A 22,960-nucleotide genomic window follows, 5' to 3' on the forward strand; every position below is an offset into this window, starting at 1 on the left:
ATGGATGTGATTTCTTTCGCAGTGGACACTATGAAAGATCAATTGTAGTCATGACATGTCTGTAAATGTTGAGAAATTGAAAAATCTGTCAAGTCCATGACACCTTTTTGACTCATCTCAGCTTCACGCCAACACGCCGACAGTCGAGCTGTCCGTTTGTTTCTTTACTGCTTCCAGTCCAAAACACAGACATGGTTTAATCAGCGGTGATACAAAACAGAGACGTGCAGCAAATCCTCAAATTTTAAGAAGCTTTGAAACCAGCAAATGCCTGCGACAAGTCTGAATTACCTAAAAAGAAAAACACAAAGCGGACATGAGGCTGTACCATTTATTTTATTAGTTGATTTTGACAAGTGGCACAATAACAAAGATTGACGACACCGTCCTACCCTGAAAGGTTTGTGATTTGAAATAAATAGATTGTAAAGAAAACACTTGGTTGAGATGGTTAGTAGATCTAAAAGAAAACACGACTGGTTTGTTCCTTTTCATCGATTTAAGAAATAAGATACAAAAAAAAAATCAAAGAACATTTTCATATAAACACCTCGTGTTACCCCGTTAGCCTCTCGCACGGTGGCGATAAATGACTGTGCCTAAACTACCTTTACCTACCGCTGGTGCACAGAGACATTTTCACCTGGAACACACGTCAACAAGAGAATGCACTTTTGTTTTCCAGCTGTTCCTGAATGTAAACTACTTCTCTAGCTTCACCCTAAACCACTCGTATTGTTCCAATAAGGCATCGAATGTTTGTGTCTGTTTCACGCATGTGTGATACCAGCAGGGTTTCCGAAACAACACAAGACAATGAAAAACGAGTCCAGTCTCCATGCTATTCTCTAGAGGGTACTCCTTTATTGAACAACCTGAAATTCTAGCTATCTTTGGGGTAATGCCTTTTGTGTTTAAGTCTTTGAGAGGAAGAAAGGCACAGTCTGCAGAGCAGGATTAGACAGAAGAGTTCAGTCGAAGTGCTTGGTTGCTGAACTCCTCTTGAGGGAGCAGAAAGTAGCGCACATTGTTGTGGTTTCTTTTCCGTTGCATCAGATAAAAAAACTCGGGGCCCTGCAGCTCCTGAACCCCATGCAGGCGGGTGAAATAAGATGTCTGCAGCTTGCAAGGAAAAACCGGTGCTTCAGTACTCGTTTTGAAACACCAGCAGCAGCAGACGGAATGAACTCTGGTGTTTTTGTGGTCAGTGACGAACAATGCCGAGTGGTTTTACTGTCGAGCTTTGTCCACGCCCGACCTTTTCCCAAGCGGTTGCCTTCAAAGGCTCATGTGGGGAGCTCCGATAGACTCAGGTGGGAAGTCCATGATCATACAAGCACTTACTCGGTTTTTGTGCATATTAATTATAAGTCTGAGCAGATTCAAGTTGCTGGTGAAGGACAGAACTGATGCAAAGGCGGAGGAGCAAAACCTCAGCCTGGACTCGAGTCTTATCTGACCAGGGAGGAGCAGAGATACAGTATCTGACTCCCCGCATGCTTTAGTCAGTTTGGAAAACGGCGCTGATAAACTGGGCTGCACTGTGGAATGAAACTCCCTTTTCGCGGGGGGGCGCGATAATGGTGCGCACAGTTCAACACGCCCGTGGAAGTCGGAGGCCGGTCTGATGTTTTTTAATCAATCAGAAATGACGCTGTTGTCTGCTGCCCGGGCTCTTTATACAGCATGAGAGTCCAATACATTTAGAACTATATAAAAAACAAATATGATGGTATATACCCTGGAGGGAAAGGTCTCCCGTCCCGTGAGAAATGAATACACGTATGCAGCAAACATTGAAATAAAATAAAAAAGAGGTAGCTAATTTATGGAACATTAAAAAAATAAAGAATACTATACTAAGAATTAAAAACTGCTTTACATTAGCTATTGACTGACACATCATGAACTAGATGTGTACTACCCCCCTTCTGCTCATGCCTACCCTTCTTCAGTCAGACATTCCTCGTCAACACGAACGAGTGTATGAATGTTAATATTTCATAGATTCAGCAACCTACATTGGGTTTCTTGCTCTTGAGAAGATGAATAAGTTATTTTTCTCCAGGACTGTTTGCCTATCTGTGGGCACTGCCTTTCCTCCACTGCCCCTTCTTGAGCAATTTGTAGACATGAACAAATAAATAATCACAATCAACTGTTTTTATCTTTTTTTTTTTTTTAAACCTACAAGAGAGAGAGTCTTTTCCTAAAAGAAGACTGAACCTCCATTCCCTGACGCATTCCTCAGGAATTCTCCAGCCAAAAAAAAAAAAGGTTTATCTAATTCCTTCAGAACCCAAAAGCCCACAGTTTGCTTCAAAGCCCCATCTGGTTTGCGGTGTCTCTGGAGTCCTGTCAGTAGTTGCGAATGCTGAAGAAGCCCACGCTGGTTGGCGACTCTTTGACTGTGACGGTGACTAGATTAGCGGTGACATCCGTTACGAACACATGCTCTATCAGACTCCGCGTGGGCTTCCAGTCTTGGTTCTGGACCGCTACCGTGCGATTTTCCCCGGCGTAGTCCTGGTCGGAGTCTGAGCTGCTTTCGTCCTCACCCGTGCTCATGTCGTTCATTTTGGCTTTCTTGCCGTCTTTGGGGGCCGATCTTTCCTGCTGGCTCTGGACCTCGGCGGAGGATTTCTGCACGCCGCTCTTCTCCAGCCTGCCTTGGACTCTCGGGGTCTGGATTTCAGTCATCTCCTTGACCTTGTCTGCTCCGGGCTGGTTCTTTCTGGCTTGCAGTCTTGCGGGGGTTGCTGGACTCTTGGGAGGATTATACTCCTGATTTTGTGCGACAGTAGTTTTCCTTGCTGGGTTTGTTGCATTTCTCAGGCCTGACACGGGAGTTGTGCCATTTCCAGGAGCATCTTTGCTTTGGACCAGTTTGTTCTGAAGGTTGAGAGGCTGAAGGCCAGAACCTTGATTGGCAGAGGCATTCTTGGATGGTAAGGAAGCCACTGGTTTAGTATTGGGTATCCGCTGCAGTGTTGACACAGGGGCCTGGGGTTTCTTTTGTCCATTGGGGGAACTTAGTGTATGCTGAGTGGTTCCTTGAATGGGGTGTTTGGATGTATTCAAATTCAATGCTGCCACCCCTTTTGATTTACTAGCAGCTGCTTTCAAATCCAGACTTGTCCCACTGTTCATACTGGAGATGGACAGTTTACCCTCAGTGGCATTCCTGCTCTGACTGGATTTGTTCAGGGAGGGGGAGGCAGGTTGGACTGACCTGCCAGATCCCACAGAGCTCATGGAGTTTTTAACAGCACCACCCTGTGTCAGAGAGCTCCTGTTCTGACCACCCACCGGATCCCTAGGCGAGCCCCGATGAAAGCCCATGAAGGTGAAGCTCGCCGGGTGAACTGGCTTCTTGATCGCCCCCGGTAGATCTATATCTTTGGAGGTCTTCAGGATTTTGCGAGGGCCCTTGTTCTGTTGAAATTCCTTCACGTCGGGGGGCAGAGGTTTCCTGCTCCGTTTCTTTGGGGGCTCCTGTTTTGCCACAACAATCTGCGCCTTCTTCTGGGGGACGGGGTGAAGGTCTCGTGTTCGGACGCCCGGGCTCGCCTGTTTGACGTGGCCGCCGTCGTCATCATCATCCTCTGATGAGGACGAAGAGGAGGAGCACGAGGATGAGGAATCGGAGGACGACGACGATGAACCAGATGAAGAGCTGCTGGACTTCGGAGCTTCTGGCACATTTTCCTGAATTAAAGAGCAAACATTAGAAACTGTGTACTCCGTCAAATAATCATATTCTACTTTAACTTGTACTTACTAGGATTTTCCGAGGTCGTCCCCTTGGCCTTTTGCCTTTCTTACGTATCAGAAGCTCCTTTTCTTGCTCTCTATTTTTAAAGAAAAGAGGGAAAAAGAGACAAATTTTAACAAACACTCAATTAGGGATTAATGAGTGTTCATCAACAAATGCTATAGCTCCACATCTTTCTTGTTAAATCTTATTGTTTGACTAACTTTATCAGCGATTAAAACAAAAATCTTATTGTTTGACTAACTTTATCAGCGATTAAAACAAAACGGGCTAAAATAAATGTAAAAACTGCAATTCACTGTAACAACTCAGTTAAAAAATATGTTCAGATTTCACCCCCGTGTTCTGACGTTAAGAAATTCATAGCATAGTTCAAAGCTAAAAATGCAAGTCGATCGCAAGGACCGGGCTAATTTTAAAGTTAAAGGACAGACCACTCCTTGGTGTTAATGCCTCGACGGGGACACTCACTTCTTGTTGAATGCAGCCAACAGTCTTGGGTCAAGGATGTTTTCTTGAGGCTCCCAGCTGTTGTGTCTAAAATAAATCGACATGAAGAGAAGTCACATATCACGGTGAGGAATAATGCATAGGTTATGAGGTTAAATGTACCCTCCGGGGCCCTCAGTGGAGGCTCCCAAATTTAGAAAATGACCTTCCGACAGAGTTTGGTCAGAAACAGAGGACTCTGTTGTTCCAGGGGCTATGAATGTAGTCCAGGCAAACCTGTACGGTACCTAAGAGAAGTTATTTATCAGTTATTTCAGCTAAGTAAGACCACTCAAGGCAAGAGCTACAATTTATTAATCAATAGTAATAAAGAAATTGATGCCGTAGACAAATAAAACTCTATGATCGATGGATCTACACAGTTTAACTCATGATTCATCATGTGAAAGCTTGATATGCATCACGATTTCAACCGATGCGACTCGTCTGAAACTGGCAGTTCGCCTAAAACATCGCCCGTAACCAACCAACAACGAAACAGACAGACTATCTGAAAAATCACACCCATGTTTCATAACGCAGCGACCGGCCAGCTGGTGCAGATGTGAGAACGCGGGCCATGAAAACCCGAACTAGGATGTGAGAGGTGAGGTGAGGTAAAAAAAACTAAACCAAAATCTGCTACACTTTCTGGGGCTGTTGCAGAAATATGTGGGGAATTTTTTTGGGAAAGTTTGGCCTTTTTCCAGAGAAGGTACTTTTACAACTTCACCTCCCACAGCTCTTAAATCAGATTCGGTTTTGAGTTATTGTTCTTTCCACGGCGAGCACAGCTGTGCTCGGTGGAAAACCCGACTGAAAACATACACAACCGGAAAGGAAGAACATTTTTAAGGTCGTGGAAGAGCTCTGACATTTATGGGAAGTCATGAAAATATCTTCGCACGGCGCGGTCGGTTATTTCAGTTTGTTTTTGCAGTCGCACCTGTGGCGGGATCCAGTTCTGTTTTAAAATCCCTGGAGCGTCCCATTTTTGTTTTCTCAATTATGACAAATCAAACCATCTGTTAGCTCCCTCCCCACCCACCACGAGTGTTGGAATAATTGGATAATCTGCACAAATTCAAGAGAATAAAAACTCACTTAGCTGCAAAAACAAAACCACTTTTGTGTTTTCCTTAAAGTGATCTGAACTACATGCATGCGTAATGACCTCCGTCTTTCTCTCTCCCCATCACTTGTTGTTGAATAGCCTATTCTGATCAGCAGTCACCAGTGAAATAATCAACCCCCACCCTCTTTCCACACACACACACACACAAAGGATGTGGTTCTAACAGAAAACCATGGAGCTGGCAGGCAACAGTGTGCATTGATGGTGGATTACAGCAACAATGTGGAGTGAACAGAAAAGGGCAAAGTGACAAGAAATGAAGGCGAACATAAACGCAGAATAAAAACTAATTAAAATAATTTGAAATGTGTGTTAAATATAGAAGTTGTGAACAAAATATCAACATGCTCCTTGTTTTGGCGTCACACATACTACACAAAACAAAACAAACTTGATTAAAGTCGGGAATCAAATTAAATAAAACGGATAAATAATATGATTTAAATCTAAAATAAATAAATAAAAGCAGATACATAGTAATGAAAAAAAGTATTTTCTTTTGGGTTTCCGTTAACTTACCAAAGAGATGTTATGAACAAAAGAAAGCGAATGAAAAAAGGCAGATTTGACGAAATTGTGATAAAATGGCGCCAATTTAACATCATAACGGCCGTTTAACGGTCAGATTATTCGAAAAAAAACAAACGGCACGTTGTTGCTGCTGTTGTTGTTGTTGTTGTTGTGTTCATTGTTTCGGACTTACTTGGACGACCATCCCCTCCACTTCACGAGAAACTCCAACTTTCCCTGAAAGAAAAGAAACCGAAGAAACAACAGAGAGAGGGAGAGTTTGTGAACAGCCGGTAGAAGGAGAACAAAAAAAAACTGGCGGATAAAACCGTGAGAACCGCGCCTCGAACCCCCACAAGCCTCGGACCTTTCTCAGCCGTTTGTTTAAGATGCACTCGGCGTCAAAGACCTGCTCCCCGACGGCGCTCAGCTCCTCCATGTCTGCCTTCACCCCGAGCTCGGCTCCTTTATCACACGACGACAGCCGCGTCCGGCCAATCACTGCGGCGCTCGCGCACCGCCGGATGTTCACGGGCTCGCCTTCAAAATAAAGGCGTGTTATTAAAATGATAATGTATTGTTTTTTTTATTACAGTTTGTATGTAGATATTTATAAATTATTACTCAGAAGCAACTTCTGAATGAAAAAAAAAAAAGATTTCTGATTACAACTTAGACGGACTGTTTGACTGTACAGCAACCACCCATCTATCTATCTACAGAATCAGAATAAGAAGTACTTTATTAATCCCCATAGGGAAATTTTTAGTTTTTGTTATCGCAGCTCCCAGTGAGTGATAGCAAGAAAACACTAGAAAGAAAAAAAAACAATATACGCTATAGAATATCCTATTTTAAACAATATATGCACATGTATAAGTAGCAAAAGACAGTTAAATAGAACCAGTAACAGTAGATTAAAAACCAAGTAACAGTGAATAGAGACTGTTTGACTGTACAGCAACCATCCATCTATCTATCTACAGAATCAGAATCAGAAGTACTTTATTAATCCCCGTAGGGAAATTTTTAGTTTTTGTTATCGCAGCTCCCAAACGGTAAGAAAACAGTAGTAAGAAAACAAAGCTTTAACAATATACCCTATAGAATATCCTATTTTAAACAATATATACACATGTATAAATAGCAGTTAAATAGAACCAGTAACGGTAAAAAAAAACAAAACACGAGTAGCAGTGAGGTAACAGTGAGATATGAGATAAATTTAGTTTTGAAATAAATAACAGTTAAATAGAACCAGTAGCAGTAACAGTAAAAAAAATAATTTAAAAAAACAAGTAGCAGTGAGATATGAGATAACAGCAAGTTTACTGTAGTATAGGTTAGTTTTAATGTATGTTTATTGTAGTATATGTAGTATGTCTAGTCCAGGGCATCAAACTTTACTTGTAACTTTGAATTTTGGCTTCTTTCATAATAACTTTAAACACTTTCAGCAACAATGAAACATAATGAAGCATATATTATTATAGATGTGTGTCTTTAACTTTATTTAACACATACAACAATAACAATAACAATAGGCCCTACATGGACTGTTATAGCACGTCAAATTACTATGCACATATTTAACTTCTTTGCACAGGTTTAATTTAAGTGCAAATTCAGGTCATTGGTTTAACTTTAACACCATTGTAGTATAGGCAAATCTTAATGCATGTTTACTGTATGTTCACAGTGTCTCTCATGCTGCTACTGGATGCTTTAATTTCCTTCAGGATCAATGAAGTATCTATCTATGCGTGTATCCATTCATCCAACATACAATGTCTTTATATAGTCTCTGTAAATTATAAGCAAGAAAAATATATATAGAGCAAACATTAACAACAGCATTCAATGTCTATATAGTCAAGCAACATATATAAATATGTTTTTAATCTGAGACTGTTTGACTATAGACATTGTATTGTTAAATGTTGTTAAAGGTAACTACTTACCTTTGTTTGTTGTCCTTATTTTTGCTGTATGAGTATTTCCATCTTCCTGGAAATAGTCCTTGGTCAACAAAGCTGATTCTAATGTAGATATGTTGTCATTGACGATTCTCATTTATTAACATAAAATAATAATTGTAAGCCAGAGTTAGCCTAGGAGGCTTATTTTCATCTGTAAAAAAATGTCTCCCATAAAATAGATATATAAACTAAAAATCTTTTGCAGTAGTGCTGGTTGAACTTCAGCAATGTCAGTTGTTTTTGTCATCGTCACCGAAGCTAGTCAATAAGTTAATTGAAATGTTTATATTAATGTCAGTTTTGTTTTAGTAAGTAAGCTGATTAAAATGAAATATAAAGTGCTGATGATACAAATCCTATTCATACTCTTCCAGAAATGAACTTACTATAGGATGAACGTAAGTATTTGTAGTAATGTGTGTGTATATATATATATATATATATATATATATATATATATATATATATAATATATATAATATATTATAATTTATATTTATTAATTATATATATTATTATATTATATATTATGTATATATTAAATATATAGGGCATAATGGGGAAAGTAGTTAAGCATAGTCTTATTTTGAAAGTCGAAACCAGAAGTGTAGCGCTTTGGTGCGTAACTTGACGCTATTACGCGAAGAGAGGCGGGCAAAAGAGAATGTGGTTGTTTTAAGTTTGTCCCTCGGCAGCCACCGTCCTCCCAAAAAACACATTCACTTTGTTTTTAGAGTAGAGATGTAATAAAGAGCTTATTATGTCACACTCTAAACAACATTAAAGACTTTAAAATGATTACAATGTTCAACAGACACATTTTGTTTGTTACGTTAATGTGTTCGGACATGATATTTAAATCAAACGTGGTCATTCAAACATAAATAACAATGTTGCAAAGCAGACAAATAAAATCTGAGTTGTGAGAATTTATTTTTATTGATTTCTGCTGTTTGTTTCCTCACATGGGATAAAAAATAAAACAAGGAGTCATGCGTGGACTGTCCACAGGCCGCGGTACGATTATTTCTGCGATCAAAAAGAAGTTTGTTTTGTCTCTTCTTCTTTTTCTTCTGGATGATGTTCTGAACTTCCCAATCTGAAACACACGATGACAGAGCTGAGAGATAAATATTATTGTTCATCGACTTCCAGCAGAATCAAAACGATAGAAACATGAAAATCATTATTATATGTGTCGATTATAGTGGAATCAAGTATTCTTGAAATATTGTTTTTACAGAGGACAAACAGTACCTGACAGTGTTCTTACCTTTTATTGTTGCGTGTCTTCGTTAGTACTCTGTGAGATATCATCGCTATAAAAAGTACAACAAGAAATCCAGACACTGCAGCCAGTCCTGTGAAGACATCTTGCATAGAGTTCACATCTGCGGCTGAAACAGAAAATACCGAGGGAACACAGTCATTTAAAAAAAAATGGTCTATAATAATATATAATGATTTTTGAGGCTTCGTTCTGATGTTGAAAATCTTTAAAGGCCCACAATGTTCTTGTCCAGAGCGTACCCTGCCTCTCACTCAGTGCCAGCTGGGACTGGATCCAGCAACCCCGCGATCATCCTAATGAGCATGAGCGGTTATGGAAAATGGATGGACGGACCACTGTGTTATTGTACCACATTCACTTTATTCTAGTCTTTCTTACTCTTAAAGTACCTGGATCTTCAAAACTACAACAACCAAAGCGCTGCCCCTACTACAAACTTACCACATGATGGCACTATGACAATGTTTACATTTTTGTTCATTAACTTCTGAAGTGTGGAGCCCAGACACAAAGTTCTTCTGTATGTATCTTTAAACTGACTTCTTAAAAGTAAATGTCTTTAGTGAATGTACTCTGTTATATCAGCTTTTGTGGCTTTGACACACCAGACTGTACAAAAATCTAAAACTCAACACAATGCACACAAGAACATCCATCCATCCGTTATCTGTAAATGCTTATCACCGCTCGTCAGGGTCACGGTGGGGCAACATCTTGTCTTGATTTCAGGATTATATTATATTATTATATTATTATTATATTCAAGACTTAAATAATGAGTCTTCTGATATCGTATATCTTTCTTATTGTCAACAAACCTCACAAAAAGACCAAGACCAACATCTACGAGCAACTATTGTGTCTTCTGTGCCACAGAGCTCTATTGTTGTCCGACGTCAACGAGCTGTTGCACCGGGTAACGTGTTCATTCACTTACATAAACACACACACTGTAGTTCAGTTTGATTCAATCATACTCCGTCCTGCTGCCATAAATACTCACTACGGCATCAAATGTTGAATAATCCACATTTTAAAATAGTGAAAGTCAATATTAATAGTAAATATTGTTAAAAACTAGAGTGTCCAAATGCAAAAATAAAAGATATCTGAGCTGTTTTATTTATCTACTTTGCATGGTGTATACTCTCTGCACTAAGGCGTTGTTGGTTTTGGTTTTTTGACAGCTTATGATGACAATAAAAAAATGTTTTTGAACTATTAAATGTCAGACACTTCATCAGATCTTAGCCCTTTTTAAAAAAAAAATTTTTCCAAACTTACCATGAGCAATGCCAGATCTACTTTCTACTTTTAACCTACAGTACCTCTACGTCTGATTTGGACATATGTGAAGTCGGGAATGATGGATGAATGGCCTAGTAACGAAGGAGCAGGTGTTGGAGCGACACACTTTCGAGGCCACGGGGGGAGAGGCTCATTAGTCTGATATAAACTCACCCCGAGTCGCGGCGCCGTTAACCAGCATGTGTTTGGTGGCGTTCAAATGGCCGTCGTTGACCTCCGGCTGTATGCCCAGGATGTGACACATCAAGGGGTAGATGTTCACCGTCTCAAAGGGCCCCACCTCCAGATTCTTGTTAAACGCCGGGCCCACTGCCCTGAAGAAGGCCTTCATGTCCATCTCTTGGTTGTTAAAGCCGTGCTCACCCTTGTTGAACTGAACTGGAAAATACTGCAAGGACATGAAGGCATGGATTTACATTGACTTGCATGACCCAGTTGGTTCGATTCAATTAGACGGCAACTTTTTTTAGAAGCCAGTGATTTTTAGTGACACAACCTCATCTACAGCAGAGTTCACACATCTCGGCTTAGTCTTGTTTGGTCAGCAGATGGCGCTCTTGGCCAAGTGAAAGCGTTGTTTCCATTCTGTACAATGAAAGTCTTTTCTTTGTGACTACTATCAACCCATGACAGAGGCTAAATGAGAATTTAAATCCACCTCTAAAATTTCCGTTTTTATCAAACACCTAAAGGACATAATTTCCTTTTTTGATAAAGTTGTAGTATTGTGCTTGTTACCAACAAAATATGATAGGAACATCAGCATTTAGAGTCCTTGTTATCTTTTAAGCAGTTATGCAACAGTCTGAGCGTGCTTATCCTCGTGTGAGATCAAGCTAAAAGGAGTTTAAGTGGGCATAAAGGGAAAGAACAGAGGAGTCAGATAATAGTCGTAACCTACGGACTTTAGATAATCATTTTGTTTCACATGACTGGTTATTTTCCTCATTTCCAGCATGTGGTAACATTTTACGATTTAATTATTTAAGCCTTTAAATTAAATTATGACTTGATGGTTCTCCGTAGTGACCGACACGTTCTTCAAAGTTCTGAGTGGAGCCGAATTAAAACGCAAATTTTTTGAATTTTGAGGCATGAAGGGGGTTTTTCATGAAGCTTTTTGAGAGTGGGCTGCATGTCATCAGCAAGGCCTGGATTATCCCAAGGATGTGCAAATGCACTTGATTAAAACTGTAATGGACTAAGATTAAAATTTAACTCCTTGTTTCTGGTTGAAACCAGCCCTGATGTACTGTTTCCTATGGGCGAAATGCACCAGGCAATTTAAGTATTCATGTTAAGGTTGTTTCTAAAATAAACATCGATTAAAGGTAAAGATCGTCCACCTGGCTATTTATCTGTATCAGCACTTGTCGTTTAATTTACTGGGCCATAATCACATAAAACACTGTTGTTCTTAAGTTATCACTAACACTTAAGCATGAATGTAAATGTTGCAGCAGCTGCACTCGACAACTCGGCACGTTGACGGGGCACAAATGGCGACCTGAGGTAACTGTTTGCTTTAAAGGGTAAATCAATAGGACTTGCAGTGGGCAGAAAACTGCTGCTGCACATCTCTTTAAGCTTCCCAGCAAAACTTTCCATTCAGAGAAAAGGTGTGAGGGATTGGGCAACACGTTTCTCACCTCACAGGTCTCTCTGACAACTGTTTCTTAAGCAATAAACATATCTATTCAACGCACCCCGTTGATGAGGTATCCGGGGTCGGCCCATAAAATGATGGGGAGGATGCGATCATTCTTGGAGAAGTGGAGACTCTCTGGCATGTCCTCCTTCTTGTACACATGGAGGTGAGGATGGGCGTCCTTCAAGGCGGCGTAAACCTTCTCCAGCCTTCCCGGCTTTGGCAACAGCATTCCAGAAGGGCCGTAATCAACCAGGTGGAAGGACACGTCACTGAACGAGAAACCTGGGATCTTGTACAGGGTGATTTCGTCCACCAGACCTTTCCGCAACACCGTGGTCATGCCGTGGTCTGACGTGATGATGATGTTCAGGCGGTCGGTCAGCCCATATTTATCGGCTGAGCGACGGATGTAGCCCACCGCCCGGTCCACTTGCTTGACCATCTCCCGACGTTCTGGGGAGTCGGGGCCGTATCTGTGGCCCGTGCCGTCTGGTTCACCGAAGTACAGGGATACGAAGTCTAGATCCTCATCTCTGAACCAGCCCATCACCTTGTCTGAGTTCTGTCTCCAAAGGGTCTCGTCCTTGTAATTGTAAGGCTGTGGCTCCACTTCCCGCACCATAGCAACCTGTCCCTGGTAACTGGAAGCTGTGCCAGGAAAGTGAAGAGAGCCAGCTTTCAGACCCTGGAAGGGGCGGGGAAAAAAAGAGACATTAACGTTACATACATAAATAATAACACATGAAGCAAGCCAAGTGTTCATCTGGAAAGAAACCAAATGGGTAGTCGCTGAGTTTTCATTAATTTTCTTGAATATACAGCTGAACTTTGCAGCAGCTGTCATTTGCATGCAGTTAACATCTATACCCACGAAATGATTTGCAATGTAACTGCGGGGGACCTGAAATTATTCAGCAGGCTTTTCAGAGGTGTTTTGTCAAGAGAAATGGTTTCTAGTGCTGCAAACAGCAAAACAGTCTCTCTCCACGGTGATAAGATGTAAATTGCGCTGCAAACAGACCTGCCTCTGCGCCGTGATCCAGATAGGCAGAGTGCCATTGTCCCACCACTCGTTCACAAACTGAGTCTGATAGTACGGCTTCTTCTCGGTGGTGGTTGTGTTGAACCACATGTTGTGGATTACCCCGTGATTCTCGATGTAGCGGCCTGTACGGATGAGAATGTCAGTCAGCTTCGCACTCATTATTCATGGCGTGACACGTTCACATTAAAAATTCTATCAACTTAACAGGCTGAGTGGCATGACGCTTTTGGACAAGGTCTTATGACCGACTTCGGAGATTAGAGGAATTTAATTTCAAGGAAGTTAAATTTCTTTTAGCTGGCGCTGATGATTTGAGAGTCAAAATAAGAAAGGGAGCGCCGAATTCTTCCCTCAGTCATCCAAGCATAATTATCTTACTCAGCTATAAAAGCTGTTGGACCCTGGGACATTCAATTACAACTAATTCCTTTTTTTCCCCCCAACCCTTCTAAGGTAAACTCCTATTCTGCCATGATATGCAGATGCTTACTGTTGTAGAAAAAGAAACACTTTACCTGTCAAGAGGGTGAAGTGTGAAGGACTGGTGACGGTGAGGTAAGGAGGTGTGACGTACGCCGCCTTGACTCCATCCTTTGCCATCTCGTCGAGGTTCGGCGTGTCCACGTCGCGGTCGTAATCCCACCGGAAGCCATCGAAGGAGACCAGCAGCAGCTTCTGCCTCGGTTTCCTCGCCGGAGCTCCGAGCGCGGACGAGGCCAAGACGAGGAGGAGGAGGAGGAGGAGGCAGAGACTCGTGGTGCACGGCATGGCGACGCTTCGACTGACTCTGCACTCCAAGTTTGAACTGCTCATTTACAAGAAGGTGGCTTAACACCTCCTGAGCAAAGTTTCTTCGGGTTATCTAATCTCTTAGATTGGATAGACTTTATCTTGGCACTTTGTGCATGCAGCCCCGATGATGTTTATGAGCCGATTTTACAGCTGGGAGTCGTGTTCAGAGTTTTTTTTTGCTCTTGACTACTGGCAGTAAAGCAGATTAATCTCTCCGGGCATCATGGCTGCTCTTTAACTCGCTTGTTGATGTTGTCTTTCTGTTTGTCTGCCTTTGCCCCGTCTGTGTCTGTGTGTCGGGAGGTTCCTGTGAATCACTGACAATGGGGGAATGACATTTTGATGGGTTTCACCTTGAGTTGGGATGGTGCATGATTGATCTGACACCAGGAAAATGAAGAGGAAAATGAGAGTATATATCTCTTCGTCAGCTGGCAGTGGTCTCTCGGGAAGAAAGGACCCTAATAGACATATTCATTTTAATAACTCTAATGTGTACATTGGCCTCAGGATATGGTTAAAAAAAACTACATTGATTTTTCAGCAATTGCCACGGCGATAGACAAACTATTAAAGTGTGTTTCAGCTCAGATCACACTCCGCGTTCTCATCCAGATATTATATATCACTGCGTTGTGATGTAACCTTATCAACGTCCATCAAATCTCCCGGCACGCTAACTCTTCAAATTTGTTCTTTATTGTGTGTGTCCTTGGCAGAGGTTCAAGGGAATTGTCCAATCTTTATGGAGATAAGGGATAACATTCATCAGCTTTCATTTACCTCATTCATATTCATTAGCTTTCCTCACATTAACTCTTATCCCGTCGTCATCCACCGTCAGCAAGATTTTTTCGGAGTGAGTGTTGAGACCGGAGCGAGTCTCAGATCTTTGCCATGAGAACTTTATCAAACGGGCACACTCTGAACTTGAGGGGCTGAGCAAACTTCATCTGACCCTCTTCAGTCCTGCACAGGATCTCCACGGGGATTCTCACATTTTCTTGAAGAAGAAGAAACCTTTAGTTTTTTAGCCCTGAGCACGCCCTGCTGCCCGTATACAACCACTGCAGTATACCTTTCCCTGAAGGAAGCCAGAGCAACTTCATCAATTTTCCAGAGCATACACACACATCTGTATAGTTCTATATAACTTTCATGATCTCTGTAAGATTTGATCTCCTTTGAACATCAGAAAGTCCTCTTAAGATATTAAAAGCGCACACTACACACTTCTGGATCAGTCGCTACAAACTCAAACTACTGTTGAGCTGAATCAATCGAACAGGAATGAAATGTAGTAGACATCAACTATTAACTCAACACAAAGTTAGTTGGTACAATGCAGTGAAGCCAAAATCTGCAGTTCCTCTAACGTCCACTTGAGGCTGGCTCCAGAAGTGAGTCAGTCTCCATAAGTCCCCATGTCCAAATGTCCAACTTCACAGCAGAAATAAACATGTTTACAGCCTGGTACAAAAAACAGTTTTGGTCTCTGTAGCTAATTTCCCCGTTCATGACAACTGTACTGAGGGTGAATTTATATACAACTCACCTGTTCACATTATATTAAGGCTTAAAGTTATGCAGGGTTAAGAGCGTGGACGCTTTGATTGACAGGTGGGTGTGGTCACAGGTGGCTTGTTTGATCAACCAGGCTTCATTCAGCTCCGCCTCTATAACCATTTTTAGATTAGTCGGGAGGCGGCGGAGGCAGGACCGCCCAGACGGAGACGACCAGAGCGACCACACGGAGCTTCACAACGGCACTTTGTCACGACTGCATCCATGTTTTCTACAGTCTGTGGTGATCCATCTGTCTGTTCTTCTTCTTCACTGTCAGTCACCTTCAGTTCAAACTCAACTTTATTTGTCACTTTAACCACGAGAAAGCAGCTCAGTGAAATAAACAGGGTGAATGCAGGGAGTTCATTTAGAGCACATGTTCAATGAAAACATGAAGACTTGCAGTCTGTGTAATAAATCCTCTTTATTGACTGAGACACAAACTAAATGTTGTTTCTTCATTGAATCTCACATATGTACAAGAAAAGAATGAATCATCTCCTTATTGATTCTGATCATACAAACTAAAGTCATCATGAGCAGTGATAGCCTCCATGGCTAAACAGACACAGGAAGGAGCGCCACCTAAAGAAACTCAAACATTTACACAACCACCAATGAGAAGAGGGCAAAGTACCGCCCACAGTGTTTGATTGACAGGTGAAGAAATGCCACAACAATCAGCTGTCAGCAACAATGATGGAAACAAAACAAGCTGAAGACATGAAACACAGAATTTAACCCTTCAATGACTTCTGTCTATTTGACTTCACACAACTCAGCAGAGGATCCAGAATAACGAACATAAAGTCCAGCATAGAGAGGCTGAGTGAACGTGGTCTGGACTCTGTGGAGGAGAGTCATGGTTTCAGAGACGCTGTAGAAGGACAGAATACCTGCACTGTGATCCAGGTACACTCCAACTCTGGAGGACCGAGGACCTGAGACGGGAGTTTGGACTTTGTTGTAACAAAAGTTATAACTGTTTGTGAAACAATCTAACCTCCAAGATTTGTCATTGAATCCAAATCTACATTCATGTGATCTCCCTGCTCTCCTGATATCCTTGTATGCGACTGCTACAACAACTCCATGTCCTCTCCTCTCCACCTCCCAGTAACAACGTCCAGTCAGACTCTCTGTGCTCAGGACCTGACGATAATAAGTGAATCTGTCTGGGTGACAAGAATAAGACTGTTCTTGTTCCATTCTTGTCACTTTTCTGTTCCCCTCAGATAATAACAGCTCTGTGTGTGCTGTGTTTGGATCCAGTGTGAGTTCACGTGAATATTTTAAGAACTCAGCTCTGGTCTTGGGCTCTGGTTCTGGTCCTGACAGTGAAACATGGACTTCAGTGTCTGTCAGTGAGATGTTTGTCCGTTGGTCCCTCAGAACGTCCTGTAGTTTATCTCTGAGCTCTGACACAGCAGCTGTCACATCCTCAAAGTCCCTCAGAGGACGGATATTGATGCTGGATGAGTCTGTAGATTGGCTGAGTCGTGACAGTGAGGGGTAGTTGTGTAGAAACTGGTTGTGGTCCTCTGTGTGTGAGAGCTTCTTCAGATCAGCGTCTTTCCTCTTCAGCTCAGTGATCTCCTGCTCCAGCTTCTCCTGAAGATCTTTGACTCGACTCACTTCAGTTTCCTGCTGGGATCTGACCTGCTGCTTCACATCAGACCTTCTTTTCTCCATGAGACGGATCAGCTCAGTGAAGATCTTCTCACTGTCCTCCACTGCTTTATCAGCAGAGCCATTGATAGCCTCCACCTCCTGTTGGAGCTCCTTCACATCTTTCTCTCTGTCCTGGATTCTCTGCTGGATGTTTAGTCGACTCACCTCGAGCTCTCTCTGCCTCTCAGTCCTTTCTGCTGCAGCTGAGACTGTGTCGTGGCCTTTATGTTCATCCACAGAGCAGAGATAACAGATACACTGCTGATCAGTACGGCAGAACATCTTCATCACCTCATCATGACGAGAGCAGATGTTCTCCTGGAGCTTCTTGGAGGGCTCCACCAGCTTGTGTTTCTTTAATGGAGCTACATCATGATGAGGCTGGAGGTGTTTCTCACAGTAAGAGGCCAGACAGACCAGACAGGACTTCAGAGCTTTCAGTTTTCTCCCAGTGCAGACATCACAGGCCACATCTTCAGGTCCAGCATAGCAGTGATCAGCAGGAGCAGCTTGGAGTCCAGTCTTCTTCAGTTCCTCCACTAAAGCTGCTAACATGGTGTTTTTCTTCAGGACAGGCCTCGGTGTGAAGGTCTGCCTACACTGAGGGCAGCTGTGGATTCTCTTCTCATCCTCTCCATCCCAGAAGTTTTGAATACAGTTCATGCAGTAGCTGTGTCCACAGGGAATAGTCACCGGATCCTTCAGTAGATCCAGACAGATCGGACAAGAGAAGGTTTCCCGGTCCAGTTTATTTCCTTGCTGCGCCATTTCTCCTCTCCGCGTCGACGACTGTCTGAGTTTGACTTCCTCAGAAATGAAACTAGTTTGAGCTCTGATCTCAACAACATGCGGCCTGTCAGCTGACACGTCAGCACATGTTGGTTCCACCCATCTTCAAACTGTAGATCTGAGGGGGAGGGAACAAGGAAACATGAGCAGAGAGGAGCTGGCTGTGTTTGAGAGCAGGAAGAAGAGGGAGGGCTTATCAAGAGCTGAGTCATTCCAGGAAGAGGAGCTTGTAAATGATCTGTAGAGTTCATACACTTTGATCGCTGTGAAGAAAATAGTTCATGTTAAAGTTTCACCTGGAAATGAGTCCAAAAGAAACCAGAAGACTTTTCTAAAACACGGCTGATCTGAAGGTGAAATAAAGGTAAATCCTCCAGTCAGTGACAATCATCAGCCCAACAACCACTAATAAAGGCAATCATTTCATCTTCTTCATCTTCAGTGATGAAATCCTCGACTGTCTGTAAAAGGTGAGCTGTCAGAGACGAGGACTACAAACACAGGAGCATCACCAGCTGCCATTTTGTCACCTTTGTTCTTTTCTTTGGAAACCAGTGAGTTCAAATGTATTACACACGTTTACTGTAAATATTATACAGTATGTAAAGTAGTTCAAGTTTGCACAACCACAAACCTATACAGCAACAAGACTCCAGAAGAAGTGAGTCAGTCTCCATAAGTCCCCATGTCCAAATGTCCAACTTCACAGCAGAAATAAACATGTTTACAGCCTGGTACAAAAAACAGTTTTGGTCTCTGTAGCTAATTTCCCCGTTCATGACAACTGTACTGAGGGTGAATTTATATACAACTCACCTGTTCACATTATATTAAGGCTTAAAGTTATGCAGGATTAAAAGCGTGGACGCTTTGATTGACAGGTGGTTTGTTTGAGCAACCAGGCTTCATTCAAGTCTTCGCCCACATGACGTCTATATATTTATGTCTATCAGACATCACTCTGTCTTCATTATATATAGATATATGTTATTTATTTATATTATCATCATATTTTATTCATCTATGGGGGCTAAAACTCTTTCATTGGGCCTCAGAGAACGTTTAAACAACCTCCACATAACATCCGCGTGTTGTCCCAAAGTCAAAGAATTAGAAAGAGTGCGACACGACAAAGCTCCCGTATTTACAATTTATTGAATTCATGTATTTACCACCCGTGGAATAACCTCACGCTGTCCAAACGCTTGAACATTTTTCCGTTATTTGACAACGTATTGTCGACTCTGTAAAGATTAGTCCGTTGGGATCTGGATAAACATCAAACTGTGTGTGTGTGTTTTTGTGTTTTTGTGTTTTTGTGGTTGCAGCCTGTTGAATTTTACATAAAGCAGCTCTGAACAAACACGCAGAGTAAAGCCGCTCACTTTCAGAAGGTGTATGCCTGGATTTAAGGATTTATACTGATCTTTATTCAATATACCTAAATGTCAGCAGAGTTGTAAAAATGACAAGTTTTGTCACATTTATCATCCTAAATGCAACATTTCATTTAAACGTTTGGAAAAGTTTCTGTGTACTCACAAACTGAGTCAAACTGTTAAACATTTGAATCTCTGCGGCGCACATAAACTGTTTACTCCTAAATCAGAATTGCTGATGAAAGAGGAGTGAGATCTAAATGTAAAATACATGAACACGAGCCTTTTATAGGTGGAAATAAATTCTTAACTGCATCAGTATTCTGCTCGCTTTGGAGTTTGAATGGCAAGCTGCTTCTCCCCCCCGACCCCCCCGCTGTGACTGGAAGTAGACCATCAAGTTCACGCCGGCGTGCAGAGATCGATGTGTTTTGAATTGTGAGCAAACAAAACTTTTAATGCATGAGCGGCTTATTATCAGGTTACATGCAAAGAAAGTCCGCGCGGTTAATTGCCGCCATAGAGAAACTCAGCGTGTCGTTTTATCGGCTTTGGTAGCACGCGATGAAGGACGGCAAACGAGGCTGAGTGTAAAATATTAATCCAAACGATCTGTGCATATTAAGCGGCGTGTCCTTTGCATTTCCTTCAAATTCGTTACGTAACCGTGTTGGGTTCAACATTCATTCTATTTTATTTCCAGTGTTTTCCAGGTGATTATTTTCTCAAACTATGTAGCAACATTTCTTAAAGGAGCAATGCCTGGCAACCCCCCTCGCTAACTCAAAGAGAAATTACAGTGGCTAGATCTAGAGCCAGCTTCAATGTGGTGGACTCCACGGGAGACGACCTTCGGCGTCTGTAGATATAAAGTCTCATTCTAAGGATGGAAAACACAACAGTTCCTATTTTCAGGTGATTATACGCTGATGAAAACCAAAGTTTCTGCCACATTCTATAAAAAGAGACCTCTAAATGTGACACAGTGGATCCAAATTTGCAAATAGATGTTCTCCTACAGCGAGTTATCAACTCAATCTGCACCTAACAGGACGTTTCATAGTGACTCTTCAAACCAACTGTACACGACCTTCTCAGCCACAAACACAGTTAGAGACTCGCTGATGAACACAGTGGAGGATTTAGCAGCTAAACACACAGATGTGTCCTTTAGGAGTTGGTAGAGACCAAACCTGGAGCTAAAAGAGGCTGAATATATAACTTATACTCATGAGGTGAGCAGAAACGTGACTCTAAATGAATAATAATGCACAATCTTTAGGCCTAAGTTATGTTCGCAACTTGTTTCTGCTGCCCCCAAGTGGCCTAAGAATCTTTCCTACATGCTATAGTAAGTGTCTTTGTTGTTTTAAATGTGAATATTTCATATTGAACTGAAATCTGTTTGGACGGATGAAACAAAACATTTACAGACTTCACGTCAGGCAGCTCGACTTCTTTTTCTTCACTGCCAACTTCCTGCCATTCACCCCATCACGGACCCCCATCATCATCATCATCATCGTGGAGCAGAGCTGGACTTGCAGGAGGGTGGTGGTGGTGGCAGCTCCTGGTGCAGCAGAATAAAGGCCGAGGTGCCGCAGGGAAGAGGACTCCTTCACACCTGTCAAACAGCTGAGGAGGGTGTTACCGGGCCGGTACAGTCCACACCCACATATGGTCAACATGTGATGACAGCAGAGGTCGGCCAGGCCCGGCTCCAGTCATTGTTATTGTTGCTTCCTAACGTCCATATCAGCACCTGATCAGTTTATGCTCGCGCTGACCTTGAGCGTCTGTCTGCACGCTCGGACAAAGTCTACATGTGAATGCTGCTCCCGTTATGCGTGTTGACGTTGATTTGATAACAATGAGATTAACATTTAGAGTGGGTGGCAGTCAGTTCCGCCTGAGCGGCACAGTGTACGTAACATACTGTATTAAAATTGAACAGCAGGAATATGACAGCAGATATTTGCCATAATGTAGTAGCTCTTCCTCCAGGAGGCCACGAGCATGTAATCATTTTCTCCTCAGTCCATCGGAGGCCTGAATCTTCCAGCTACTAACCTGCAAGTGTATCAGCTCTCTCACTCGCTCTCTTGAGCAGTCGGTGGATTAAAGCAACAGAGTTTAACTCTGACCTGTGATCAGGTGAACGGTGTCTCTGTCATCCGTACGTCTGTTCTCACACTATGTAACTTTGGGCTCCGGGTCGGGAGAAGTACGTAACGCTTTACGGCACTAAGTCACACAGCAGCAACTATTTCACTGATTCTGGTGAAACTGGATCATATTTTATGGAGGAAATGTTTTCTGGTTTTCCCTCTGATGTCCTCCGGCTGCTCCGCCTCAACTCTCTGTGATTTACAGAGTTTATGATGGACAGTGAAGTAAACTGCTGACAGCTGTAGCTGCTGTTAGCTCATGTTAGCTCAGTTTGTTAGCTGCTGTTAGCTCATGTTAGCTCAGTTTGTTAGCTAGTGTTAGCTCAGTTTGTTCACTGCTGTTAGCTCAGTTTGTTAGCTGCTGGTGGCTCAGTTTGTTAGCTGCTGTTGGCTAATGTTAGCTCAGTTTGTTAGCTGCTGTTAGCTCAGTTTGTTAGCTGCTGTTAGCTCAGTTTGTTCGCTGCTGTTAGCTCAGTTTGTTAGCTGCTGTTAGCTGCAGTTAGCTCAGTTTGTTAGCTTCTGTTAGCTCAGTTTGTTAGCTGGTGTTAGCTCAGTTTGTTAGCTGCTGTTAGCTAATGTTAGCTCAGTGTTAGTTGTTTGTACCACAGGAGTTTTGCACTGCCAAGAAAAGGAGGATCGGAGCCAGTGTTGTGCCAGAACAGGAGCCGGCTCAGCAGCCTTTATGGACATAATGACAGAGGTGAAAAGACGTCAGAGAACCTCCAGCTGTGTCTGTAGCTGATGTTCTCAGTGAATTTCAAACGCTGCTTTAGATTTTTGTTTGTGGCGACAGACGCTTCTTATATAAGCAGTGGACGACGTTGATGAGCAAAGCAATATGCAGCGTGTAGTAAACGGCCATTATTACCCTGAAATATCTCTGAGCGTAGCATATGTGTGTGTTGTTCATGTGTGTGTGTTGTTCATGTGTGTGTGTGTGTGTGTGAGTAATGCTGCGAGCAGCGTGGAGGAGGCTCCGGCTTGTGGAGGCAGCTGAGGCTGATTTGCGGCTTCATTCCAGCGCGTGGGCCCTTTCAGGCTCTGTTGCCTGTTACAGGTTGACGTGATAAACTCTGCAGCCGAGCCAGTCAGATGTGGCAACGGTGGAGGCGCCCTCCTCCTCCTCCACCTCCACCTCCTCCTCCTCTCCCATTGGCCTGGTGTCTCATTGTGGCGCTGTGGGGGCTCCGGCGTGCTGGCATTACACTTTCACACGGCCGTAATTGATTTCTTTAATTTGCTTCAAGAGAAACTGTTGTCAGCCAACCTAGGCAGCCATTTTTCAGGCCACTTTAATTAAATGCCAGGTCTTTAGGTGTGATATGAAATTCGTTTGGCTCCTCTGATCTTCTACTCCTCAGACAATTCATTAACATTTGCGTTTCGCCCGCCTTTATGTTTCGCACAAAGCT

General features: G+C 42.5%; 3 protein-coding genes across 3 annotated transcripts; all 3 read right to left on the bottom strand.

Annotated features, from left to right (window-relative positions):
• Nucleotides 1–317: 317 nt before the first annotated feature.
• cbx2 (chromobox homolog 2 (Drosophila Pc class)) lies at nt 318–6,454 on the bottom strand. Its single transcript, XM_027285563.1, has 5 exons — nt 6,277–6,454; nt 6,103–6,146; nt 4,247–4,312; nt 3,782–3,851; nt 318–3,708 (listed from the first exon to the last, which is right to left on the bottom strand). Exons 1-5 carry the CDS (start codon nt 6,346–6,348, stop codon nt 2,359–2,361), a joined length of 1,602 nt encoding a protein of 533 aa, XP_027141364.1. The 5' UTR covers nt 6,349–6,454; the 3' UTR covers nt 318–2,358.
• A 2,354-nt stretch (nt 6,455–8,808) lies between these two features.
• Nucleotides 8,809–14,164, bottom strand: LOC104923400 (ectonucleotide pyrophosphatase/phosphodiesterase family member 7). The gene is made up of 6 exons (XM_010736472.3): nt 13,699–14,164; nt 13,160–13,305; nt 12,194–12,823; nt 10,641–10,875; nt 9,162–9,285; nt 8,809–8,987 (listed from the first exon to the last, which is right to left on the bottom strand). Exons 1-6 carry the CDS (start codon nt 13,994–13,996, stop codon nt 8,924–8,926), a joined length of 1,497 nt encoding a protein of 498 aa, XP_010734774.2. The 5' UTR covers nt 13,997–14,164; the 3' UTR covers nt 8,809–8,923.
• Nucleotides 14,165–16,183: 2,019 nt separating this feature from the next.
• Nucleotides 16,184–17,980, bottom strand: LOC113747120 (tripartite motif-containing protein 16-like). The gene has a single exon (XM_027285536.1). It carries the CDS (start codon nt 17,978–17,980, stop codon nt 16,301–16,303), a length of 1,680 nt encoding a protein of 559 aa, XP_027141337.1. The 3' UTR covers nt 16,184–16,300.
• Nucleotides 17,981–22,960: the final 4,980 nt, after the last annotated feature.

This window comes from Larimichthys crocea, chromosome XII (assembly GCF_000972845.2).
Source record: "Larimichthys crocea isolate SSNF chromosome XII, L_crocea_2.0, whole genome shotgun sequence".
Classification (NCBI taxonomy): Eukaryota; Metazoa; Chordata; class Actinopteri; family Sciaenidae; genus Larimichthys; species Larimichthys crocea.

Excerpts from the sequence above, each read along its gene's own strand:
- cbx2 (XM_027285563.1), bottom strand. The coding sequence starts at position 6,348 with ATGGAGGAGCTGAGCGCCGTCGGGGAGCAGGTCTTTGACGCCGAGTGC. Across the intron at positions 6,147-6,276 it reads TAAACAAACGGCTGAGAAAG|GGAAAGTTGGAGTTTCTCGT; the intron begins GTCCGAGGCTTG and ends CTTTTCTTTCAG. Across the intron at positions 3,852-4,246 it reads TTGGCTGCATTCAACAAGAA|AGAGCAAGAAAAGGAGCTTC; the intron begins GTGAGTGTCCCC and ends CTTTAAAAATAG.
- LOC104923400 (XM_010736472.3), bottom strand. The coding sequence starts at position 13,996 with ATGAGCAGTTCAAACTTGGAGTGCAGAGTCAGTCGAAGCGTCGCCATG. Across the intron at positions 13,306-13,698 it reads ACACTTCACCCTCTTGACAG|GCCGCTACATCGAGAATCAC; the intron begins GTAAAGTGTTTC and ends TCATCCGTACAG. Across the intron at positions 12,824-13,159 it reads GGATCACGGCGCAGAGGCAG|GGTCTGAAAGCTGGCTCTCT; the intron begins GTCTGTTTGCAG and ends CGCCCCTTCCAG.
- LOC113747120 (XM_027285536.1), bottom strand. The coding sequence starts at position 17,980 with ATGGCGCAGCAAGGAAATAAACTGGACCGGGAAACCTTCTCTTGTCCG.